Below are 26,451 nucleotides of genomic sequence, written 5' to 3'. Positions count from 1 at the left end.
TATGAAGCATCATTTCTGAGTCTGCCATTGCCCAACCCTAGTACTAGACATGCATTTGATTAGGAAATTATTTGTGTCATGTAAAACATCATTGGTTTATTCTGAAAATTTTACTTGATTTACTGCAACAATTCTTTTTTTTTTTTTTGTATATATTTATAGATACAAAGGTCAGTCAAAAAGTAACGCACAATCCACTGTAGCTCAGGAATGGTAAGGACTGGGGAAGTGAAATTTTGTAGGTAGAAACATTGGTCCTTTGGAAATGTCACTCAATGTATGATCCATGTGCTTCACTGCACTGCAGCCATCATTGTTTACATGACACGAATGCACGTTCGTAAAACTCTTGAGGTTATACATGTAATTTTATTTTATACTCTTTATACTTTTTAATATGCTTAAGTATGTGTTAATTCCATTTGTACTCAAAATTACACATGTAATTGACCTATCTCATATCATAGTGCTATTTGTACTCATATGATCAAGTGGATGGAAATAAAATCTTATCTTATCCACTTTTTCACGCAATGAGCTCGTTTCTTCTCCAAACTGTTTCCCATGCAGATGAGCTTTCAGTTGTCCAAACAGATAGAAATCCGATGGTGCTAGGTCAGGACTGTATGGGGGTTGTGGCACCAATCCACCCCAGTTGGCCAATCTTCTTGACTGTCATGATTGCAGAATGCAACAACAGGAAATAAAAATTACGTGTTGTTTAAGTGGTAAATGGCCAATGCTTCAACCTACAAAAATTCATTTCCCTAGTCCTTACCATTACCGAGCTTGCTTCTGTTACTTTTGGACCGACCTTTGTATAATGGAAATAATAGACCAATGCAGGCATGTAAGTAGAACAAAAACAGAAGTCAGACAACTTCAAATTTTGCGGCATTTTCTGTATGTGTGAAAAAAAGTTGGTTTTAATACACCACTGAGCATATAGCTTTCAGAACTGACACACACATATTGTCGCTCCAATGACAAAACTACAAATGTGTAAATTTTGGCTTTTTCACCTAGTGCATTTTCTGACTACATTTTGTTGATAGATTCCTATGCTAAATCATATGGCCTAATCAACACTCATACGTAGATACACATTTTACCAATGAATACATTTGTCCAATTGTAAGTTCTAGTTTCTCTCAGGACATTTAAAGTGCTTTTATCTCAAAGTAAGATTTAGCACATTCATGGTTTTGGTGTTGGTGTAATGATATTGTAACAAACATAATTTATTCCAGTACTTTTTATTGGCCAATTGCAATTCGTGATTTGCTTTACTTCTAGAAAATCATGCAGCTGCAGCAGCAAGTGAGAGATCATGCCTTAATGTGGGAGAACTTGACATCTTCTCACAGTGTTCATCATTTTGCTTTTGATCCAGTGACTGTTGATATTATTAACTCAAGGGATTTTCATGTGCCACTTGCTAATAAAAGGTAAGGTTTAAAGTTGTATCAATTAAAAATTGTATAATTTCAAGTTTTGTAATTTAATTCATGTATAAAGCTCTTGGCGTGCTTCTGTGTCTGTGTAGTACCATATTGAAAACTGTAAGTGCATTTTTTCTGTGGTAGGATTGAAATGTTCATCCTTTTTCTTTTAATTTATAGTGTCCAGTCCCAAAGCAAGAAATTGGACAGCAATTAGGTAGAAACCATAGAAGAAATATCTAGAAGAGTATACACAAACCACTTGCATCAATGCAAATATTAGAATTTGCACCAATTAAATTTTGATGCAATATTTTTTCCCCCCCATTTTATATTAATATTTGCTTTGTAACTCCTTTTTTTACCACTCTGTAGTTCATTAGTTTTAAAAATGACAAAAGTTTTGCTATAAAAGTGGCTCTTGAGAGCTAAATACGTCCACTCCAATTAAGGCAATTTATTATTAGTATTATTATTATTATTATTATTAATACTTTTAATATTAGTTCAAAATGGGGACACTAACATTTTTGGTCTACCAAAAGCAATGTTATTAATGAAGATACAAACTTGCAAAACGTTTCTTTCCTGAGTATGTCCTAGACTATCCAAAAACAAGGTTTTTCTGGAAAGAAAAAAAACAGTATGAAGACCAGGAAAACATTTTCTGCAAAATATGCAATGTCCCCGTTTTTGCACAACTGGTTGAGTAAAATGAGGGTACTCATACAGGGTGACAATTAATGAACTACAGTATATGAAATAAAATGGAAATTAGTGACAAACCACGTAGTGCACAAACTGTATTGCACATGTAAACGGCACTACAGACATTCGGATTTAGGTTATGACATGTTCGATATGTCTGCCATCTCTGGCGATGACGTTGCATAGACGAACAGCAAAATTCTGCATGACCCGCTGAAGTGTCTTAACATTGATGCTGTCGATGACCTCCTGACTGTCATCACAAACACTACCTGTTCTCTCAAACCTGCGAATCAAGTTGCATGCGCATACGAATTCCCATCATGCCCTGTGGTCAGCCACGCAGTTTGGACATCATCACGCGAACCGTTCAGAAATTATGACTGTTTTATTTCATATAGTTCATTAATTGTCACCCTGTATGAAGCAATGTCTAATATCAAAATTTTGTCACAAAAACGTTTTTGAAAGCACAAAGTCAAGTTAAGCATGAATAATACAATAACATTGTAAGAATAGTTTTTCTTGTATGTACGCATTGCTTGCATGATACAATTATTTTCCTGTAGTTTACGGTTATTACAAGCATAAGAAAACAGTTTTTTCTTTGTGACGTTTCAGGAGAACACACGCTCCTTTCATCAGACATTTATTTTCATTTTGACTAAAGATACAGTTATAACAATGGTTAGTAATTTTTAAATGCAAATTACAATTACTTTATATTTGATGGCAAAATCTATCAGCAAAATAATGGTCTATCAATGGGAAACCCAGTATCCGGAATCATCTCCAGCATTTTCCTTCATTACATAGAATCTCCAATTGTTAATGAGATAGGTGCGGATATCATTCTCTACATCAGATATGTAGATGATGTGCTAATTATTGCTAAAAATGAGAACACCATCATGGACGTATTTAAATCGTTAAATGAATCACATCGTCGCATAAAATTCACTTGCGAACCCATGAATAACAATGTAATTTCTTTCCTTGATCTGCAAATTAAGACAACTGACTCAACAATTCAAACATCAGTCCATAGAAAAAAATTAGCGGGGGAAAAATACATCCATGCCAAATCAGAACATTCGCGTATAACAATGGATAACATATTTTTAAATTTTTTCCTGAGAGCACAAAGACTATGTTCTAATAATGAGGATATCAAAAATGAAGAAGAAAGGCTCTTTAATATAGCAAAAGAAAATGGCTTTCACACTAACAGAATAAACCAAATCAAAAAACAAGTTGCAAGAAAACTAAAGGAAAAGAGAAATACAGACAAAGATGAAAAATCTGTTGAAAAGAAATTTGTGTGCATTCCATTCCACAAGGGATTCTCACATAAAATTGCAAAAATTTTTAGAAGTTTTAATTTCAAAATTGTTTTTAAATCACCAAGAAGTTTGGAATGTACATTTAATGAATTCAAAATGAGAAACTCGCTACCAGATGTGGAAACCACAGGAATATATAATATAAGTTGTTCATGTTCAAAAGACTATGTGGGACAAACAGCAAGGAAAATGGCAATAAGATGGCACGAACATGATTTGGACATTATAAATCTAAACCCAAGAACAGGTTTGTCAACTCATATCATCGAAGAGAAGCATTTGATTAAAAAGAGAAGGGTTTTAAAAAGATTAACGGGAAACACAGAGTTGAATGTCTGGGAAGCCTCGTTCATTGCAGAAGAACACTGGAATAAATTAAATAATGAAAATGGTAACATAGATCCTGTGTGGAGTTTTCTTTTTCACAAATGGAGTAAGCCACCATCTTTAAAATTTAATGTAACAGAAAACATCAAGAGACTTTGTGAAAACAATGATGAATTTGAATTACCTGATGATATTTGGCATTCATAATTTAAAAAAAAAAAAAAAAAAAAAAAAATAGACTGCTTTTTTCACAGTTAAGTTGCTATATTACAACAATGTACCATTGACAACATCCATTATATAACAGATTCTTTTTGTTTAAAAATTACTAACCATTGTTATAACTGTATCTTTAGTCAAAATGAAAATAAATGTCTGATGAAAGGAGCGTGTGTTCTCCTGAAACGTCACAAAGAAAAAACTGTTTTCTTATGCTTGTAATAACCGTAAACTACAGGAAAATAACATTGTAAGGCAGGAGAATTAAAGCATGGGCCTAGTAGGCAAATATATTTTAATATTGGTCGGTACCCTAAACGTCCTCTGTTTAGCAGACAGTAATGGATGCTAGAAAACATTGCGTCTCCTTACATACATGTAAAATAACCTATCAAACAGTATGGCAAAATCTAACTTAAAACTGGAAGAATCAGTGCTGTACTTATCAAAATTGAATGTTCAAAGGTGGCTTGAAGAGATCCAACATAGTATAGATTAAATATTAAAAACTTTTTTTTTCATGAAAACTTGTAAATTTCATAGAAGAGCGGACCACAACACCGTTTACACTGGCAAATGGACAGCCAGGAATGGTAGTACCATGTTGGGTCCCACGTAGTAGCATTAATTAGTGAGAAATCCATTACACCTGTTTCGAATGACTCCCCTATTAATATTGCCAGCCCCCATGGCAGAGTGGTTAGCACATCGAGCTTTGACGCCAGGGGTCCCAGGTTCGAATCCTGGCCTGGCCTAGATGTTTGCGAGTGTCAATGCATCATATCATCACTCATCCCTATCTTTGCTAATTAGCCAAAAGTGGCACAAAAAACCAAGTAAAATAGCAAATCAATCAATCAATCAAACCCTATTACTATTAAAATAGAAGACATTAGTACTGCCACTCCCTTTTTCAATAATACATTTTTGCCTTGTAATCAAGGGGTCACGGGTCCGATACCCGATGGAGGAGGCACACAGTGGTTTGGATCCCACTTTTAACTAGGTCCCATCCCGATTAGCCTCACTGTGCATAAAGTGGACTTAAAACACCAAATCAATCAATCAATCATTAATACATTTTATTTTTACAAATGTTTTATGTTGTAAATAGTAAGTTACTTTTATCATAATAAAATATATTTTTTTAGATATAAAATGTAGACATGTAACTACTAACTGCAACTAAAAATGTATTTGTTAGCTACTTTACAACACTCCAGCAGATCCTTTCCCCCATTAACTACACCTTCCAGATCATATTTTAACAGTCAGTTTCTTTTTCGTTTTTTGAATACTTCCAGCACACTCTTTGCATCACAGTTTTATTTCCTTCATTGTCTGTCTGTTTCTCCTAGTTGCTTTTCCTCCCTACTTTGTAGTATCCAGGTTTCTGCACCATACTATGCACAAAACACTTCATTAGTCTCTTTCTTGTGTGTTTTGTAGACCTTTGGAGAATCAACTTTCTTCTATTAAAGGCTTCTTTTGCCTTTGCCATTCTTACTTTGACTTCCAGACTATCTCATTTTACTGCTTGTGATACATCTTAAGTACTTTAGCTGTGAACTTGTTCAATACTTTGGTCTGAACTTATCATGTTAATTTTTCCAGTAACCATTGCCTTTGCCTTGTTCACATTTATTAGCATTCTGAAATATTCACAATGAGCATTTATGTCTCCTTTTATTTTCTGCTAACAAAGCCTTCTTGTCTGTAAAATTTTATACATTTTATTCTTTTTCTTCCTGTTATTACCCCTCTCTTATTCTAGAAACAATTCTTTAATAATTCTTCAAAGTAGATGTTGAATAATGTAGACAGCATCCTTGTTGTACTTCTCTCCCAGTTTTATTTCCCTTTGTCCTTTCTTCTCCTGCTCTCGCTTAACTCTCTTTCTGCACCAATTCTTTTCGGTGTCTGAATGTTTCATCCTGTTTACTCTATCACATGCTTTTCCAGATCTACAGATCTATAAATACTTCAACGGGTTTGAATCCCAGCCTGGGCATGAGTGTACTTTGTGAGTGCCCCTTCATCAATTTCATCATATCATAACTCATTATCATTATCCCAATTAGTGAAAAGTCTCAGAAAAGTAATGTAAAATAATCTAGTTCATTCAATCAAAACTATAAATATTTTATTTTCTTTCTCTAGATTTATTTTGCGAATTTTCCATAGTACTGTATTTACACATTTATAATGCACACTTTTTTTCCAAAATTTTTGCCCCACACATGTTTTTACTATGTCACTGCATACAATATGTATATATCAACAGGCACAAATACAAATTGCCAGGTTGAATTTCTTCAGTAATTATCATTAGAAAAATATGTGAAAGTGAAATTTTGCAACATAGAGAAGAGCAGCGCCACATCGTTCTGGCAGAATTTGAGCATGCACCTCCCATCACACAGGATGTGTATCAGCGGTATTTATCAGGTGTGAAATAATATGAAATAACTACTGTAGCAACAGCTTTACAACCTACAACTAAGAAAGTCATTTCTTGAACCTGAATTGTACTACACATTATATAAGAGATATAATTGTTTGATGCTTTTGCCCATCAAAAACCAGGATGTGCATTATGTATGTGTAAATACAGTAATTTGAATCTTAAAGTATACTTTAAATATCATAATTATACTTGATATTTGTTTCTGCCCTGAGTGATGCAGTATAGCAGTGCTGATATGAAAAGTTTTCTCTTCTTCATTCATAAATTTAAATTTTACTGTTAGATTCAAATACACCATCTACTAATTTGAAAATATCTTTCTCATGGTAAAAATATAACTACATTTCATTTATAATTTGATTGGTAGGTAAATGGAACTGTTAATAGAAATATTAAAATATATACCATATATTTTATTTTTTCCTTTTCAGTTATCCACAGTGGTTTTCAGATAAATTGGGCGTCCATATTGACCCTCATACCTTAAGTGGTGTAGGAAATGGATCATTTAGTATTCTTGTTACAGTTTATAGAAATCTGACAGCATTTCTTCCAAGAGGATTTGTGAAGAAATTGGAGTAAGTATTAAATCAATGTGGTGCCTTCCTGTGATCTATATTCAACCTTTGAGTAAAAAATTCAGGGAATTTTGAAAATACATTTAACAACCTGAAAAGGTCAGCGAAAATCAAGAGTTTGTTGCACTTGCTAGGATTTGGAAATTGAAATAAATTTCATTTTTGCTTTAACATCTTTCTTTTATGAGAGATATTCCATACAAAAATGTTTTTTATAGTTTGTCTTTATTTATTTTCCCAATGTGTTCTCTTGAATGGTAATCTAGTTTAACACTTAAAACTGTAATGGTATGTTTCCCACAAAATGGTTTGGGAATTTATTTTTTAAAAATGAGCAAAAATAACCAATAAATAGAAAGGTGTTAAAAGAGAGAGTTTATAGTGCACTAAAATAGGAATTGTAGCTTTCCTGGTGACGTGATTCGAACAAGTGTTCTCGGGTTATCAGACAGGGTAAGTTGATGTTAGTGTCCAATGTTTCGACTGCATACATTGCTCTCTTCCATCAATGACTAAGCTGGAGTCCCACATCTCTGCTGAGATTCTTGCTTTCCTGTGAAATGGCTGTGCTTCCTTTATTCTTCTGTCCCATAAACCAGCACATTTCATTATGGTGTCTTCAAATAAAATCCTATGACCCTCATTATTTGCTGTGTTCTGCTAGTCCTGGCATCTCTGGTTGGAAGAGTCTGATGTGGGTTTGATGTTCATTTTGTCTCTGATGAATGGTGCATCCAGTTTGTCCAATGTATGGGTCCCACATTCGCATAGGGATGCTGTATACTCCTGGAGTTCCAGGTCATCTTTGGCTGAGCGGAGTAGAGCTTTGGTCTTGAGTGGTGGTCTGTGGATGGTCATTAACCCCGTGTCGTGTGAGAATTCTACTTAATTTCTCAGAGGTGTGCCCGATAAATGGCAAAACCATTGTAGTGGGAAGTTCTCACAGCAAAGGGGCTGTGCGGTGAAGAGGCCACATCCCGATGTTCAGCTGGTCCAGGTGGTGATGAATCTTTCCTTCTAAGGATCACACTGTTATCCGGGGTTAGTCTCCCCTGAGATGTCACTGCCTTGATGATCGCCCTGTTGATGTCCATTCTGTTGTAGTGTTGTTTTAAGATGTCCGAAATGGTTACAGCTCTGTGGGCTAGTGTGTTCAGAGCCACCAGATGTTGTGCCATGTGGTGGAAACTATGTGCATTTAGGTAGAGGTCTGTGTGAGTTAACAGTTCACTGTAGAATATGGTCTCTTGTTTTGAGTGTCCCATCACCATTCATCAACATAGTTAGGTAAGAGTAACAGAAAAGTATCACAAAATAAAGATGCAATAGAATACAAAATAGATGTAAGTCAATAAGTGTACATCTAAGAAAATTAATAACAAATTCAGGTCAACTGCTCATTTTGGTGCATTTTGAAGTGCCTATTCTCATCATTTTTAATACCTATTTGACTGATAGGTAAAATTATTTTACAAATTTTACTACCTATAAATTCACATCCTATTGACCAATCATTCTCATTCTTGCAATTAACATAGAGTAATAGGCTGAATATATAAAATATTTTTTTATATTACATTTTTCAGAAGTACAAGTGTTCATTGTAATATACCAGTAATGTAACTATTTTCTCTATTTTTATTTTTATTATTTTGCATTGCTTTTATTTCTCGCGTTATTAAATTCTGATACAGAGGATGAAAGATCATGAAATAGAGTGGTTGAGACAAGAAATGTGATTAAACAACATGTCTTACCAAGAATTCAAGCTTAGAGCCTCTAGCTTCATAGTGTACTTACTTAGTGTGTTATCTCGTGTCAGTTCATAACTTTCAATTTTGGATGAAATGTAACACAATGGTTCAACCATGTCTGAAAGGCTTCTATACAATATTAGGTCCCCCCCCCCCAAGAAATAGTTCTAGAGTTTAGCCTGCGGAAAAAGGTTACAGAAAATGCAACCCAAATATGAGCAATGGGCCTCGAAGCCAACTTCAGGACATTAACTTTGGAACTATTGATCACAGCTCAGTGACATTTACACCCCCAACAAATTTCCACCCAAGGAACAAAGTTTAAATGTTATGTTTGTAATGAATAGCTCTTATAGATACATTCAAAGTTTGCTTCTGGTAATTTCTAAATGTTTGGTAAAATTATTTATTTCTTTTTATTGCAGCGATGGAATCGATGTAGAGTATAAAATAAACTCGAGGATCATTAGTGTAGAATTAATTCAAGGTGGTAGATTGTTAGATGTGCCCCAAGGCAGTGTTGAAATTGCATTTGAATTTGATCACTTCCTCAAAGACTACACAAAGGAACAGTGGAACACCAGCTGTGGAACATCGCATTTTGGATTCTTTTGGAATTTGGAGGCTCCATGCGTTCACATAGCTGTAGCTGGCAATGTCACGAAATGCAAATGCAATGTGCCTGGAACCTTTGGAGTTTTGTTAACTACTCATAAAGTACCTGTAAGTACATATTTCTTCATAAACATTGTGATATTTTATATTAAAAATAATTTGTTGGGAGATTCTGTGTTCACACAATCTAGGCTACAAATGAATGTTTTCGAATTTTACATTTTCTCACACTATACATTCAATCCATGAGTCATGGTAGTCTAGTCAGTACTGTGTTTGCCACGCAGGAGACCGGGTTCAAATCCCAGGGTGGGTGATATAAGGTTGGAATTGTTCCAGCCTTGTTTCCCTACCCCCCATCTCTCGAGCTCACCCAGCCTCAAATCAATGAATTGCTCTGGGAGAAACCTGGGGGGGGGGGGGGGGTTAAAGTGGCTGGAGCATGGTGCTCATCACAGCATCTTTAAAATGGCCAAGATCAAGAATGTGTGGGGTCCTACCCCCCACATCCTCTAAATGTGCCTTCAAGGCACAGTGCTTTTTGCACAGAGAACTTTACCTTTACCTTACCTATACATTCAATCCTCCCGGTCATTCGAAAACATCCACATTCGTATTTTTATATCTGTGCATAAGGTGGCTACTCACCGGGAATTCCTTAAATTCCAGGAATTATGCAAAAATTATTGGCTTCGGGAATTCTGCGTGAATTTTTCTCCATACATGTGAAAAATTGCAGCAAATCCCATTGAATTTATACATTTTTATAAATGACCTGAGGCAAGTATTTCAGTTTAGCATTTTTTTTTTAACAAAGAAGGAGAAAAAAAGCTGTGTGGAGAACATATTCACTTGAAGTACCCTGTGCAGAACAATCTATCTGACAGGCAGAAGATTGATTCTTGCTGGATAAGTTATCGCGAAGTTGGTTAGGTAAATTTGAGTGTAAAATTCTTATACAATTAACAATTTTTCATAGATTAATATATCCCATAATCTTTGTGCCTTGTGTTTGTAGATATATTTCGAGTCTGAGTATGCAAGATGGCAAACGTAAACTCTGCACCTTAAACTAAATATTTTAAATATACTTATATACTGTTTAAGCGAATTGAATTAGAATTTTTGAATACATTGGAATCACACAGACTCTTTGTATTGTAACTATATTTGTGTGTGTGTGTATGTGTGTGGGTGTTGAGAGGTTGTAATGCGTAAGGTTGAAATAGAGAAAACATGTGCTTGTAGCCTTGAATTTTTGGAAACTTTGCCTTGAAAACTAGGAATTATACTTGAATTTCATCATGATCCTAGAGTGGCCACCCTGATGCAATACCAGTGTGAGCAAAATTTTAAATCTTTACATGCATGCTTTAGATCTTCTACGTATAGGGTTACCAGACGTCTGGATTTTCCCGGACATGTCCTACATTTTAGCCTTGCGTCCGGGAGGAATTTGAAAAATGTGATAAATGTCCTACATTTTGAGAGTCACATAATAAAATGAGGGCAATATGTGTTTCAGTTTAACAAAGAGAAATCATGCAAGTTACATGTCTATGGACTGCACTCTCAAACTCAATAGTGGCATTTATTTTGATTCAGTCATTGCTGAAAAAGATAATAAAATATTGTCCTGCTAGAGGACAAATGGAAAAACGGAAGCAATTAATGAACGAAAGTTTTGGGGCCACATTCTGATGATGCAACCGTTCAATGCCTGAGGGTAATTTCTTGTCTTGGGGTTTATACTGATGAAACAAGGTTTTTTCCCATTCTTATTCATTATCTTGATTGTAAAGCAGGGGTTTAGAGAACGAAGTTATTTAGGGAGTCTACTAGTCAAGAAAGTCATGAAAATCAAGAAAAAATAAAGAAAGTAGGTCAAGAAGTTAATAAAAAGTCAAGAAATTATACTTGTGGTCAAGAATTTTTGCTATCATAAATGACTGATCAGTGGATTTAGTTTATTTTACTTAACTTTTCTGCCCCTTTGGCTAGTTGCGAAGATGAGAATAAATGGCCATAAGATAAGATGGATGAAGAGACAATCACAAACATATAGGGACGAGAACACGAGCCCCACATAAGATTATACTGGCTGTGAGTCCAGACGCCAGAGCCTCGCTAGTCTGCAAAATGCAGTCCAGCATGCATTAATAGATAAAATAGGTCTAAATCTCTTGTTTTATACTGCTGCAGTTTACATTTTAACCAGCCTTTTGGTAGGATTTTCTTATTAAATATTATTTTCTTAATAAACTTAACCTTTATTTATTCAATCCCTACTTAGGTAAACAAAAATGAAAAATAAATGTAAAAAAAAATCCTGAAAAACTCAAGAATTTTGGATTTGTTATTTTGGTAGACACCCTGTAATTCAACTAAAAACTACCCAAGATGAAACTTCTGGAACCATATCTATGGTAATTGCTGAATATTTGTTTGCCATTACAGGTCATAATGCAAAGGTTGAGAGACTACTCTCATTCGGAGAGGAGCGGATCAACGCTCCGGCTGTTGCCCATGGTCCGGAGCGAGGAGCGAGATTCGAAGAAATGGTTCGCTCCGCGGAGCGATCTCTTGGCCTGCTCCGCTCCGGAGCGGAGCAGCGGGAATCGGAAAATTTTAGAAAATGGTTCACTCCACTCCAGTGAGGAGTGCTACCTTGACATGCTCTGCTCCGGACCGGAGCAGAGGAAGTTGGAAATTTTCTCGCTCTGCTCCGGAGCAAGGAGCGAAATTTTAGGGTACGGTTCACTCCACTTCGGAGCAGAGCGATACCTTGTGACGCGATATTCAAAGAACTTGCCCACTCCACTACGGAGCGACTCCGGAGCGCTCAGAGGTTGGATAATACGAGTGTATACAGAAAACTAATGATCAAAGGTTCCGAGGACATTAGTAATTTTGTTTGTGGAATTTGTACAGCATTTGAAAATCGCCCATTATTGTTGTTATAAAACTGATTATTACTAAAGCAAATGCCACGGAAACAGTCCAGACAAGATTACGTCACTCACCTACAGTGTTGCCAATAAGCAAGGAATAATCCTTACACAATACACCAGGGAAGGCACAATGAACCGCATACATACAACGTGCAATGTGTCAACTGTGAAGCGTGGAAGAAGTGTGGCAAACCTGGAGGGCCAGGGGTGTGAAGGAGGCAAGGGGAAGCTTTGATCTTCACTGGGCTGTTTTCGTGAAAAGAGCAATATTATTATTATTATTATTATTATTATTATTATTATTACATTTTCATTATCACTTTCACTACTCTACTACTACTTCTGGGGACAATATATTTCAATAGCAGGTGTGCCACCTGTGGTTTTATAAGTTGAGAGAATGCAACCACTCATTTATTTCCTGCCACCAGAGATTGCGACTGAAACTCATTTTGGTTCAACTTCTGGTTTGGGCTAAGCACTTCGGCATATCGGCCCGACGTTACAGTCCATGGCACGGGAGAAGTGAGTTATTCCGGGATATTGGTTCGAGTAACACTGGCGAAACTACTGCAGAGAATTCATTCGACCTTCTAAAGGCCAGGAGCGTGCAGAGGAAAGACAAAGCAACTTGTACGGAGGAACATAAAAGGCAGACAGGTGTTCATGCAAAACACTCGCTGGTGCACGATTGCCATATCTAACTTTCTTTTACACTGGTTATGTATGATACTTTGAATGTAGCAAAAGGGAAAAGTTTAAAGTAATTGGAAATTCAGGTTGCTAATTTTAACTTTTCGATTTTTGAATGTATGAAGTTGAAAATTGGAATCATGCTTATTATTGTTACTGTAAACACGGCCAATTAGGAAACGTTTTAATTTGAAATACAGAGTTTTCATATCTAACTTTTAAAAATCCTGACTCTAGAAAGTTGAAAACCAGCTTAACCAAAAATGTAAGTTGCCACATTTCGTTTAATTTTATGAAGGTATAAAGTCGAAAATCTGAATGCTGTTTGTATACAGCCGAACAGGGGAATTTAAATAGTATTGATTCTTTTTCCCAATTTTAAAGGCAGGAAGTTGAAATAGGTATTTAATGGTTGCTACTGCAAAAAGTACAAAATGTCTGGTTGCCATATCTAACATTTCAAGTTTGTAAGCAGTAACCTGGAAATAGGCATGGTGGTTATAAGAAAATTGCAAACATTTTGGAAAAACGACGAATGGAATGTTGCTATATTTATCTTTCTGAGTCTAGAAAACCAGAAAACATATACGTATAAAATTAATATTTTTTTTTGTATTAAGTATGTTGTACACAGCAAACTGAAAACAAGTTTTCAGTAATGAACAATGTGTAGTGAGCAGATAAGTCGAAACAAGATGTATAAACCTTAATAACCGTGATAAACACAAAATGTAATATTATCTACTTGGATAGGGGCATGTCCTGAATTTTATGGTTTCATTTTGGAAAACAGGGCTGCGAGCAATACGTGCCTTCCTCACTGATGGCATTTGATTTGATTTTTGTTACTTATCTTTGAATTTTGGCTAATTGCGACGATTATAATGAGAGAATTGATAAATGTGTACTGAAAATTATAAAAAAGTAGTGTGCTGTACCCCGATAACATAGTGGTAACAACGTCGCCTTGTAATGAAGGGGCACTGGGATCGATACCCGGTGGAGGGACATAGTGGCTCGAATCCCACTTTAGGTACGATTTAAACTGTAGGTCTATTCTCGATAGCGTATTGTTGAGTCTTAAATCCACCAAAAGTCCACAACAAAAGGCATTGTTTCAATGTATGTTAAATGTATAATTGCAATGTAATTGTGATAAATTAATCCTTAAGCAAATATACATTCGTAATTCTGTTTAACAATAAGAGACTTCACTTTCCTTTGCATCTATTCACAAGAGCATAAAAATACAACTTGGAAATTAATTTCCAAATGAACAACCTCTTATTCATATCTTTTACGTATGTGTGTGTGTGTTTTTTTTTGTTTTTTTTAAATCTGGCAAAGTCCTAATAATGTGTTCACTTCATAAGTGTCTATTACATAACAGAAAGCATCATTGGGTATTCAATATAAGACGAATAACGAATTCCATGGGAATATTTCTGCGAGTTCGTGGATGTGAGTTCAGCTCTCAACGACAAATGGTGTTGGTTTGACCCACGTTAATGTCATTGGTGTTTCCTTTGTGTTTCTTTCTCTATCACAGTATATTTCTTTTCCATAGTTTTGGTGTCCTATTTTTTTATCAACTTATCTAGAATTTGTTTAAAATTATGGATCATGATAAATATACGATTAAAGGCAAGGCAAAGGTAATAGTCCAGAAAAGACAAATTGAAACTTATACTTAGTTGAAAGGACAGGACAATTGGTCATTGTTGATTACAATTATAGAAATAACTTGATCGAAATACCTGGTTTTCTTTTACATAAATTTTTGTAATTCTTTTTGTTCACATTTCCATTCCTACTTGAACAGGTAGACTATAAATAAAATCTCGGCATGGTTTCCTTCAATTCATTATTACAGTATAGATCTTCCATGATTCTCGTGGCTTATGATGCATAGAATTAACAATTACGGATTTTTCTTTGTTGTTCTTGTATATTGATTTAACAAATCTAGTCACCTTATAATTCCATTAACCGAGACTGGTTGGAATGATTTCTCCATTTGCATGGACATCTGGAAGGGAGGGGGCCACGCCACCCAGAAATGAAAGTCAATGAAGAAGTACATATTTCACGCATATAATTTCATTTCAGTCACAGTAATATATGTTAATTATTGCAAGGGCATTGCAGGAACATAACTTCAAACTGTAGAATTTTTTTTAAAGGGAGTACAGCGCCTAGAATAACGTAGTGTGGAAAACGGCATGCTTCTGCGCTCTCAGGCTGGTTCCACTCGGAAATGATCCGCTAGAGGCGCTGGTGTTGTCCCCGGTGCTTATAATGGAAGTAAATGGAGTTTTCGCTGCAACGTCTGATTCTTTTACATGAAGCATTTCTATGAATGTGATAATTGCTATGATATTTGGTACAGTGGTCGCGAAGATATTAACGAACATTCTAGACAGTCGACCACGTCCTGTTATCGTCATACTTTCGTTAATAATACCGGAGAAAAAATACGCGTGGAATATTGTTGGCAACTAAATTTTTGTGTATGAATTAGGTTCATTATTATTATCATCATCATTTCTTTTAAAGATATACACACTGAAGCATTTGTATTTTTGATATTTACTGTCTCTTTTCTTCGGCTTTAAACTAATCGCGGCGATGATGATAATGATGATTGCATGAAACGACAAAGGGAACCCCACAAAACTTCCTTAGTGCCATCGACATGACTGTAAAGCAACTTTCAAACCAATGGGACAAGCAACATGGGATGGTCACACTAGTGACACACACATCCAGACTGTAAAATAGGATTCATTGCACATGAGGATCCAAACAGCAAACGACACGTTCATATGGCGTATTCGCATCTACTTGTTACTTCAGTCGGAAAGCTCCTTTAAGGAAGGGTGCTGAGACCGAAGCGACGCGCTACAGGGGGACTTCCCAACTAAGTGACAAGCGACATATTGCCTTTAGTCTATTAGCAAGCGTTGCTTGCGAACAACAGATAGGCGACACGATAAACCACACATTACAACAACAGATCCAGGCGACACGATAAGCCACACGTGTCGCTTTGTCGCTTCTCCGTCGCTCAAACTGGGCCATTTCCTCAATAGCTTGCAACATGTTGCCGTGGTTTGTTGTTCGTGCATACGCTATGCAATGAGTGTCTTGCTTTAGTGAGATTGCGCACCAAAGCGACAAGCAGCACGCGACACTTATCGCTTGAGGATTTCACCAACCGAACGCTGGCCTGTGCTTCCCGTCATGCCGCTACGATGTGAAATGTTGCTCTTGATTGGCTCCTTTCCAAGCAACATGTGCCACTTCGGTATGAAAGTTGCCTTGGACCGAATGACCCGTGTCGCTTTGGTGTGAAATCCTCATATCGTTTGTCGCGTATCGCTTTGGTGTAAAATCTCCTTGAGGAAACGGTGCAGTCAGAGCTTCTGTCCCTACGGTTCGAAAGGCTGCATTGATTTCCGACTGCTCGCTTTCAAGCGACATTTGTGGTTTGTCGCCTCGGTATGAAATATCTCTCAGGATACTATTTATATTCTAATAACATAGAAAAATAAACTCTAATACACAGTCCTAGACCTGTATCACAGTCCTAGACCTGTATCAGCGGCATTAAAAATTTCATTAAATGTCCATACACCACCGTTGACAAACACACATAATATGCATGTAATGATACAAGAGAACACAGCTTTTAAAGGCTTCTTTTTATGACAGTGAAGAGAAGAAAAACATGCGCAAGTAATACTTTTAAAAGAGAACAATCTAGCCAGAATTGGTGTAGCATAATTCTAATACAACTGGCAACACTGGATCTGTCTGGCAAAGGCGATGTCTCTACCATGTATGGATAAGTCGAATGCAACGTACAGCGCAGCGAACAAAGCACACACAAACACTCTTCTCCCCTCTTGAAAGGGGCACGAGACCAATGCGGTAGCCGATTGCACTGAGTCACCTGCAAAGAACACGGAATACGGCACAAAACGAAGCTGTCTGTTGTATGGGGTAGGTGGGTCGGACAAATCCGCAAAGCAGAAAAACTGATTGCTTGAAATTATTCGTAACCCATTGAACACATAACATGCAAACTGTTAAATCTAAGAGTGAGTGAGTGAGTGAGAGAGAGAGAGAGAGAGAGAGAGAGAGAGAGAGAGAGAGAGAGAGAGAGAGAGCGTGCGAGCACATTCCCATTATTCATAGTTGCATTACAGCATTCGTGTAAAAAAAAAACTCTTAACCAGATCGGAGTGTGCTGTCGGAAGCGTGTGTCTCAGAAAGCCGAACCACTCCACTCCGGAGCGGAGTGCTGTTGTATCACGCTCCGCTCCAGATCGGAGCGTACGTCTCAAAAAGGTGAACCACTCCACTCTGGAGCGGAGTGCTGTTATATCATGCTTTGCTCCGGATCGGAGCGTGCAACTCAAAAAGTCGAACCACTCCGTTCCGGAACAGAGTGCTGTCGTACCATGCTCCGCTCCAGAGCAAGGAGCGGAGTAGAACTGACGCTTCAAAATCGCTCCGGAGCACTCTTTTAGTACGCTCCGCACTCCGCTCCGAAACCCTGCTTTCATTACCATCAGCACAACGGACTCACGAGAGATTTTTTTTTTTCATAAAGTCTGTAAGAAGTTTGGTACTGGTCCATATAATATCAAAGAGTTTGACTGTTCAGTCTCTCATAAATATATTTTGACTGAAATTTTGGGAAATATTGGCTCCTCTGAGAAGTACCGTTAAAACAGGTGCATTGTTTAGTATAATTACAAGTTTGGAAATTTTGAATTAAAGAATTCATTAAGAAAACTTTTTTTTTACTGAAAAGTGTCAATTTTAAATTACCCTCTAACATGTTCTATAGAAATATGTATTATTTATTGTGAATGTTTTGTGTCCTACATTTTGACTCAATGTCCTACATTTTGGAACATAATGTCCTACATTTCCCTCATAGCGATCTGGTAACCCTATCTATGTATGACTGAAATACATTTTATCTTTTATTTACAGCCTGTACCGCAAATAGCCCTGAACTACCATACAGTGGTTGTAATTGGTTGTGCCTGCTGTTTGATCCAAGCAGTTTTAACATTGTTCCTTCTGTTGCCGTACTGGTGGCACCATCGAACATGTTTGGTATTTCTTAAAATTCAGTGTTGCACTGCTACGACTGGGGCAATGGCAGTTTTTCTTTATGCTGTCAGAGATTCAGTACCTGAGGTATGCATGGTAGTTTTTGAATATATTCACTTTTTCCTCTAAGTACCAGTGAATGGATTTTTATTGACTAAAACGATTTTAGACAAGAAATATATATTTAGTCATTCTAATCAAAAAATGGAATTAAATATAAACTTACAATTGTGAATAATGCTAATTTTCATCAAGGAAGTGGCTCATGTAGGTAAAAAAATGCATTAAAGCTTACAAGCAAAATTCAAATACAAAATGTGCTTTATTTTTTGTTACCATAACAATCCCCTAATCATAAATCTCCCTAAGACCAATTTATATTGACCAAAGCTGTGTTCAATATTGTGTGAAGTAATTGGAGTACATGTAAAACCTGCAATGGATTTCACCACAAAACATTGACTTTGCATTGTCTATCATTAACAAGAATCTTAGAATATCAGATGCATTGTCGAATGTCAATATAAAATAAACACAGTACAAAAGGAACAGATTAGAAATGAACGGAAAGCCTGTGGTATTTAACACAAGAAGGGAAAATGCAATAATGCCATGAATATGGATGAGATTTCAAAAAAAGTTTGAAAATATGGAAATTATATGTAAAAATAAGTACAATATATAAAATATGTTGTAAAAGCTAATATACATAAAAATATGGAAAATAAAAATTGCATTTTTCGAGCTTGCATATCACAATTTGCAAAGATTTGATTCTAGCATCATATAAATCCATTACCTGGTAATTACTATGATTCTGTAGAGTTCTTTCTGCATATTAAACTTGCATACCGATAATGGCATCTAAGTAGAGGGAAAATCTTTCATTCCGTACCAAATATCTATATCCAGCCATGACAACTTTAAAAAAAAAAAATAGATGGGCACAACTCAAAAACTTGTTTTATAATTTTATACCATGCAATAACTTATTATTCTTTTACATGCATCCTTATATTAACTTTCAAAATATTGATATGACCATTTTAGATTCCTGAAGATGTCAAATTGGAAATCTAACTATGATTTTTAAATGTTTTGGTAATAAAGATCTGTAATTAAAATCATCAGAAAAATGAAATGTAACCTAATTAACCTAACTCTTTACAGTCAATATAAAAAAAAATATGGAATATGGAAGACATTTTTTAAAATTTCTCCCAGTTACAGACAAAAATATTGCCCAGTCTAATTGCACCTCCTGGTAGGTAGAATATTCAGAAATTTTGATGGGTGTTTTTGAGAAAATCATTTCTGAAAAAGGTCAAAATAATTTTTTGCATTTTTTACAAAGAATTTAGTGCTTAAATGGCATTGGTGTTAGTCCAGATTCCATGTTCTATTATCGCAGCAAAATTCATGTCCTGTGGTTTTTCACCTTTTCAAAAATATATATACAGGGTAAGTCACCTAAAATTACCACCGGAAATATTTCGTAAACAACAATAAATATTGAAAAACTGCTTTCGCAGATATATGGGTGTGAGAGGGGCTCATGAAATTAATGGACACAATACGTTCAACTACGTAAGGAAATATGGCTTTCAACAGAAACTTAGTTTTTTTCAAAATGGAAACTCCATTTTATTTTCAGCTCATTTGAAAGTACAGAAAAAATCATTAAGAATGGCTTTTGTTACATTGTAATACATCAAATACTTCTCAAGTAATTGTAATGTGAGTTGAGCACAGAATGTGCATCCCCACTATGTCTGTCGGCAGAGCCGAGAACAAATGCCGTCGTGCATACAGCCTGCACGCTTGTGCTGCATTTTTCCTACACTTGCCATAGATAAGTATCATCTCGGCCTTTTCAGAGTTTGAAAATAATATTTTCTTAGCAACAATTCTGACATACATACAAACGTCTGGTAAATCAGTGTACTTTGTGAGGTCTCTGCTTTATTTCATAAATTTGTTAAATCAATTTGAAAGAAAGAAAGGAAAATGTATAAGGTGAAAAGTATAAAAGTTGAAAACTTAAAGATTTCTCAAACACGAAGAGTTGATTGTTCCGATGTACTAAAAAGTATGATGTAAATGAATGAACGTCAATAAAAAAATTAGAAAGATGTTAATGTACTAACCTTTATGAATGTAACTCATGGCAAAATGTTTAAAATTTATACTTTTTAATTAACAAAATTTGTCAAAGCTTACTTATGTACAAACTAAACATTTTTACTGTAACCTGCAGTTGTTGAAATGTAACAACTTTCCTAGGCACAATGCGTCTAGTCAGTTGAAGTGTTTTTATATTAAATGTTGTGAGTGGTTCTTCATTTATCTGGGATGTCACCCCATGCCCTTTGTGTTGATCTTGCTTAGCCTGCAAGTTGCCTCAGGCTGTCCTAGCCTTAAGTAAAGATCCCCCTAAAATCTACTTGGAGATATTATGTTATGATACACGAATGACGTCAAAAGGGGGATATGTATGTTGCAACATACAAATCAACTTGTGAGAGTGTTTGTTTCAAGGGTCAACTTCACGTTACAATTACTTGAGAACCACTTGATGTATTGCAATGTAACAAACGCCATTCTTAATGATTTTCTCCGTACTTTCAAATGAGCTGAAAATAAAATGAGGCTTCCATTTAAAAAAACTAAGTTTGTGTTGAAAGCCGTATTTTCTTACGTAGTTGAACGTATTATGTCCATTAATTTCAAGAACCCCTCTCATACCTATATATCTGCGAAGGCAGTTTTTCAATATTTATTGTTGTTTACGAAATATTTCCGTTGGTAATTTTGGATGACTCACCCTGTATATATAACTTTGAAAAACAAAATTAAAGTTGAAGAGGTTTTCTAAAATGTTTCTTATGAGCTTTTGGAAATACTTTCTACTGAAACCTTAAGTCTATATATATATATATATATATATATATATATATTTATTTTTGGTTCATAGTGGTTCAAAAAATTGCATTATTTTCCTTTTGTAATTTTTTAAACAAATTCTGTGTTTGCAAACATTATTATGTAATATTGTAACAAATCAACAGAAAAAAGAAAATATTTTTTTGTGTGGATGTGTGTCATGTGTCCTAACATTTTTTTTCAGCTGAATTTGTAATTCTAATGTGAAATATTCATTACTAAACTCTATGATTTGTTTTGTTAAAGTTAGGAATTTGTCTTTATTTCAAAAATAAAATACAATGCTGGTTCACCATTGTATAACACATCATGTTGCAATTATATTTCTCCTGACTGCACAGCATGAAGAGAACCATTGATGTCTAGTTAGTTTAACTGTATATAATTTCTAAATAATCTAATAATATGAAATATATTTTCAGACCTCCTACCCATACGTGTCCACGTGTTTAGAAGCTTTTTTACTAGTAGGCATGTCATCCCATCTGAGTAAGCTGTTGATTGTATATACAGAAGTTGTTCATATAATAAATGTGAGACATCTGAAGCAAACTGTTATAAGCATTATAACAGGTAAGTTGCAAAGTATCTTTTCTTTCAATGCATTTACCTGTTTTTTTTTTAAGAAAATGCAGTATCCTCACTTTCATACTCCTCGGAAGCCACAAGTTAAAATTAACTCTTGGCTAAAATTCAGCAATTTTCTGCGAGAACCTCATGTGTTTTCCTGAGTTTTCAAGCATTATTTAATGAACGGCATGGAAATGTGTCTTGAACATCTTACAACATGTGTTTTTAAAAATTAATATACAAAGGACAGTCAAAGATTTACCCTTGCATGCACACACCCATACATACACACATATATATATTTTCTCTCTCTCTCTCTCTCTCTCTCTCTCTCTCTCTCTCTCCCTCTCTCTCTCCCTCTCTCCCTCTCCCTCTCCCTCTCCCTCTCCCTCTCCCTCTCTCTCTCTCTCTCTCTCTCTCTCTCTCTCTCTCTCTCTCTCTCTCTCTCTCTCTCTCCCTCCCTCTCTCTCTCCCTCTCCCTCTCCCTCCCTCTCCCTCTCCCTCTCCCTCTCTCTCCCTCCCCTCCTCCTCCTCCTCCTCCTCCTTCTTCTTCCATATTTTCTTTCGTCATTTTCTATACTAAATTTTACATTAAGAACGTCTACACACACCATACATTTCCACTCTCTCGCTTAGTTAAAATTTTCAAGCTTATATGCATTAGGCTCTCCAATGGCATAGTTGTAATAGCATTGCCTTGTAATCAAGGGGTCTTAGGTTTAATACCTGGTGTAGGCAGGCACGTATCCAGGAATTCCTTTCGGGGGGGGCTCAACACCATTTTTTAAGGGTATAGTAAGAACCTCACAATTGTATGTTTAAGACTAGTGGTGGCAATTGGGTTCCAAAACGGAAAGGGGGGGGGGGTGCGGAGGGCGTTGCAAGGAAAGTTTACTTTCTCTTGGTAGCCAAAGCTTAACATTAAGAGGCCATAATGTTGAGGCAAAAAAATGGCGACCAACTATCCCTTAAATAGTCGCCACTGTAAGGCTGTCATTTTAATCAGAACGTGAAATCGGAACATTTTTTACCACTCGACTCCTCTGTTTCCATGCATTAACATTGTGTGCCGGAACCATCTCAGTATGTGTGTTTGTCCATTTCTTCTCATCAGGCATAAAAACATCTATGGTGTCTTTGAGTGTTTTTACGAAGCTGTTACACATGCACGGGATGGACAATCCACTCGACAACTCGAGATTCAAATTGTGGGTTGCGAACTGGACGCAGACAGCTCTCGAATATTTCTCTCTGATTCGAGCCTGAATACGAGTAACGTGTCTTGTCCTCCCATTTTTTCAGCTCTTATAAAAGCCGAAACCCACCAAATTGTTGAGATTCAGGCCTTAGCACTCAAGTGTTCAAAAATGCCTGTCACAGCTTCCGCTGTCTTGTTATATATCGGCACGAAACAAAGGAAGTCTTCTCGAATACAGGTGGATCACGAAACAACTAATGCACAGTGAAAAACCCTTCCGTTCCCAACACTTCTAATGTTTCGTCTCCCAGTATGATCAAATGCTTACTCATTTATCTCCAGTGACGTGCCCAAGGGAGGGTTGGTGAGGTAATAACCCCATTTGACCCAGTATTCCTTTTTTTTTAAAAAAAAAAAAAAGGAAGTCAAAGACGGGGGAAAATGGCAAAATCAGGACTGACCACCAAAAATAGTATGCGTAACCCCTCTCCCTTCCGAAAATCCTGGGCACGCCTCTCTTTATCTCGGACAATTTTTTTAAAACGAACTCACCAGAAGTTTTTATCATCGTATTGGAGGTGCGTTCTTCCTGCAGGTTTGAATATGATCCTTTAGGGTGCTGTCGTCTGCCTGCCTTCACACCTAACCTTAACAAGGCCCTTATTTTCCATCCTTGTGACTTGGATTTTTAAGACTTAGGAAGGTTTCAGACCGAAGGGACACGCGATACATGTCGATTGGAATGGTCCAATCAACAGCAACGTTTCACACCGTAGCGACACAAAAGGCCGCTATAGCCCTTTCTTTCTTGCTCTGTTTCGGATTTAAGATTATTTGTTTTAATTGGGATTAAACATACCCTTCCGATTGACAGATGAAAGATAGCTATGAACCTGCATACTGGACCCCCATAAGTACGTGGTACACCATGCATCAAGTAATTTTAATTATTAGAATACTAGAATATAAAGTTCACTGGATAGGATTGAATGACAGTTTATTTAACAAAACTTAACTTTGTATTGAACAATAATATTAGATACATACATCAACTGTCATTAATAATTATGACCTCAACGAGAACAATATATATATCACGATAATTTTCACTAGTTATTCTTAACTAATAATTGGCTTTCTCTCCTTGTGATGACTATTTAATTGGTCTCATTATTCATCCATGTTCAAATGATTGCCTAAAAGAATATTTCTACGTTAAATTTCCCCCTTTTCCTACTTGTCTGTAATGACGATCACTCGGTAAAGATCAACAAGCAAATTAATATCATACTACGAACTACTCTACAAAATTAAATAAAATACTATTAAACTATTTCTCTACTAAAGAAATGAAATTAAACCATCACCACTACGTTCGTCTAAGTCCCCTGTTGACCTCTCCCGTCACGTCGAGTGCCCTGTTGGATTGTGATGTTGAACGTGTGCCAGCTGGAAGTGGAGTGTGTAGGTTTAGGATTCTTACATCCAACCGGCAAACTGAATTACGTAACCTGCGATCAGTGCCATCTATTGGCTTTTACCTTCTTTCATTCAGAGAGAGAGAAACCAAAATCTTACACAGGCTATACCGCACAAACCTAATCTTCAGGCGAAACGGTGTGAAATCTCCCTTATTAGGCCATTGTCATTGTCACCTCGAAGTAGTAGCTCTTGTTGACTACAGAAAAAATTATCCTCAACCGGTGATAATGCTCCTCAGTTTTCTTCTCTCTCCTATATTTTCTGTGCTTGTTCACTATACAGGCAACACCTTACGATTTGATATACACAGGACATGTACTATGTAGACATTTTAACGAAAAATCGGTTGAAGTAAACGATGACTAGGTGGCTCAGTTGGTAGAGCCCTGATTTGGATCCTGGTAGAGCCTGCAATTTCCGCCTAAAATGTCTACATATGCAACATCTTCTTGCTTTCTCTTCTCGACATTCATAAAATTTTCGGCTGTCTCTTTATGATAGTTAAGTGTTTGAATGTGTTTCGAACCCAGTAGTCTTAAACAAAAGATTTTTTTTTTATATCATGAAATTCTCAGACTGCATATACGAAATTTAGTTCTGGCAAAACTAAATCATCACTCAAAACTTTGATTTTCAGTTGATCTATGCAGTTTATTTCTGTTTTAATATCCTTTACTGATGAAATATTCACTTGAGAGAAGAGAGAGAGAGAGAGAGAGAGAGAGAGAGGCATTGATCTCTTCGGCCCTCGAACCGAACTAGCACCACACTGAGGCCCGGAAGTTCTGCTGTCGTCAATGTCTTCATTTTCGAATCACTATATCTTATAAAGCAATCAGAGGACGCTGACTGATCTGATCACCAATCGAATGTATGAATTGTCACACTTACCTCTGAAATCTCATTAACCGATTCTTTGGACAGATCAATCGAAAAATTGAATCCGCGTATTTATATCCTCATTATATTCTAGAACGTTCCGCAGATAAAACGATCCGTTAATATTGCCAGTAGTTGACTCCTTCTCTCATTCAAGAACGTTCCCTCTCCCGCCTTCCAGAGATTAGAAATTACAACGAATTGCCCTACGTGTGGCGCTACCTTTGTTGTGCAGCTTCCAAATGCTGACAAATCTCTACATAGTCCCGGGTTCGAATCCCGGTCGGGCTTGGTTGTTTGTGAATGTCCATTCATCAATATCATCATTTCATCACTCATCCCCATCTTCGCAAATTAGCCAAGAGGCACAAAACGCGAAGTAAAATAAACTAAATCAAATCAAATCAAAAAAATCAAAAAGTCTCTACATAGTCCTCAAGTGCGCTGAGACAACACCGAAAGCGCAAGAAAAGTGTACGTGCAATATTATCAACAACAGGGTTATAGAACATTCTCCATCTTGTCTCGATAATTATTTCTCCCAAATTATCATGACATTATTCAAGAAACCAAAATCCTAATTTTATCTAGTGTAAACAGAAAAAAATCCTGAAGGGGGGCTCAAGCCTCCTGATTCCCACCTTGGATACGTACTATTGACAATAATAGGGTTATAGAACACTCTCCGTCTTGTCTCGATAATTATTTCTCTCAGATTTATAAATTTATTATCTTCACATTATTCAAGACGCCAAAAATCTAATTTTATCTAGTGTAAATTTAAAAATTTCCTGGGGGGGGGGGGGGCTCGAGCCACCTCATCCCCACCTTCGCTACGTGCTATTAATAATAACAGGGGTATAAAACATGGTCCGTCTTGCCTCGATAATTATCTCTCTCCTTACATTATTTTCACATTATTTAAGAAGCTAAAAACCTAATTTTATCTAACGTAAACTGAAACATTTCCTTGGGAGAGGGTCGAGCCCCCTGTGCCCCATCTTGGATACGTGCTTTTATCAATAACAGGGTTACGGAACATTCTCCGTCTTGCCTCGATAATTATTTTTTTCCCTAAATTATTGTCACATTATTTTATTTCACACCACAAGAAACCAAAAAACCTCATTTTATCTAGTGTAAACCTAAAAC

At 36.3% G+C, this 26,451-nt stretch overlaps 1 protein-coding gene across 2 annotated transcripts in view; it reads left to right on the top strand.

The window, feature by feature from the left end:
* LOC145994371 (uncharacterized) overlaps positions 1-26,451 on the top strand; it is a 947,129-nt gene that overhangs the window by 882,522 nt on the left and 38,156 nt on the right. For both annotated transcript variants that reach the window (XM_083130485.1, XM_083130492.1), the window contains exons 15-19: positions 1,297-1,448; positions 6,938-7,084; positions 9,264-9,561; positions 18,105-18,314; positions 21,593-21,743. In XM_083130485.1, the coding sequence (XP_082986611.1) occupies positions 1,297-1,448; positions 6,938-7,084; positions 9,264-9,561; positions 18,105-18,314; positions 21,593-21,743 (958 nt within the window). The remainder of the gene's footprint in view (positions 1-1,296; positions 1,449-6,937; positions 7,085-9,263; positions 9,562-18,104; positions 18,315-21,592; positions 21,744-26,451) is intronic.

Source organism: Lepisma saccharinum, chromosome 1, assembly GCF_977018435.1.
Source record: "Lepisma saccharinum chromosome 1, izLepSacc3.1, whole genome shotgun sequence".
In the NCBI taxonomy this organism is placed as follows: domain Eukaryota; kingdom Metazoa; phylum Arthropoda; class Insecta; order Zygentoma; family Lepismatidae; genus Lepisma; species Lepisma saccharinum.
Note: the sequence above shows the minus strand (reverse complement) of the source record. Positions and strands in the feature narration are given on the sequence as shown.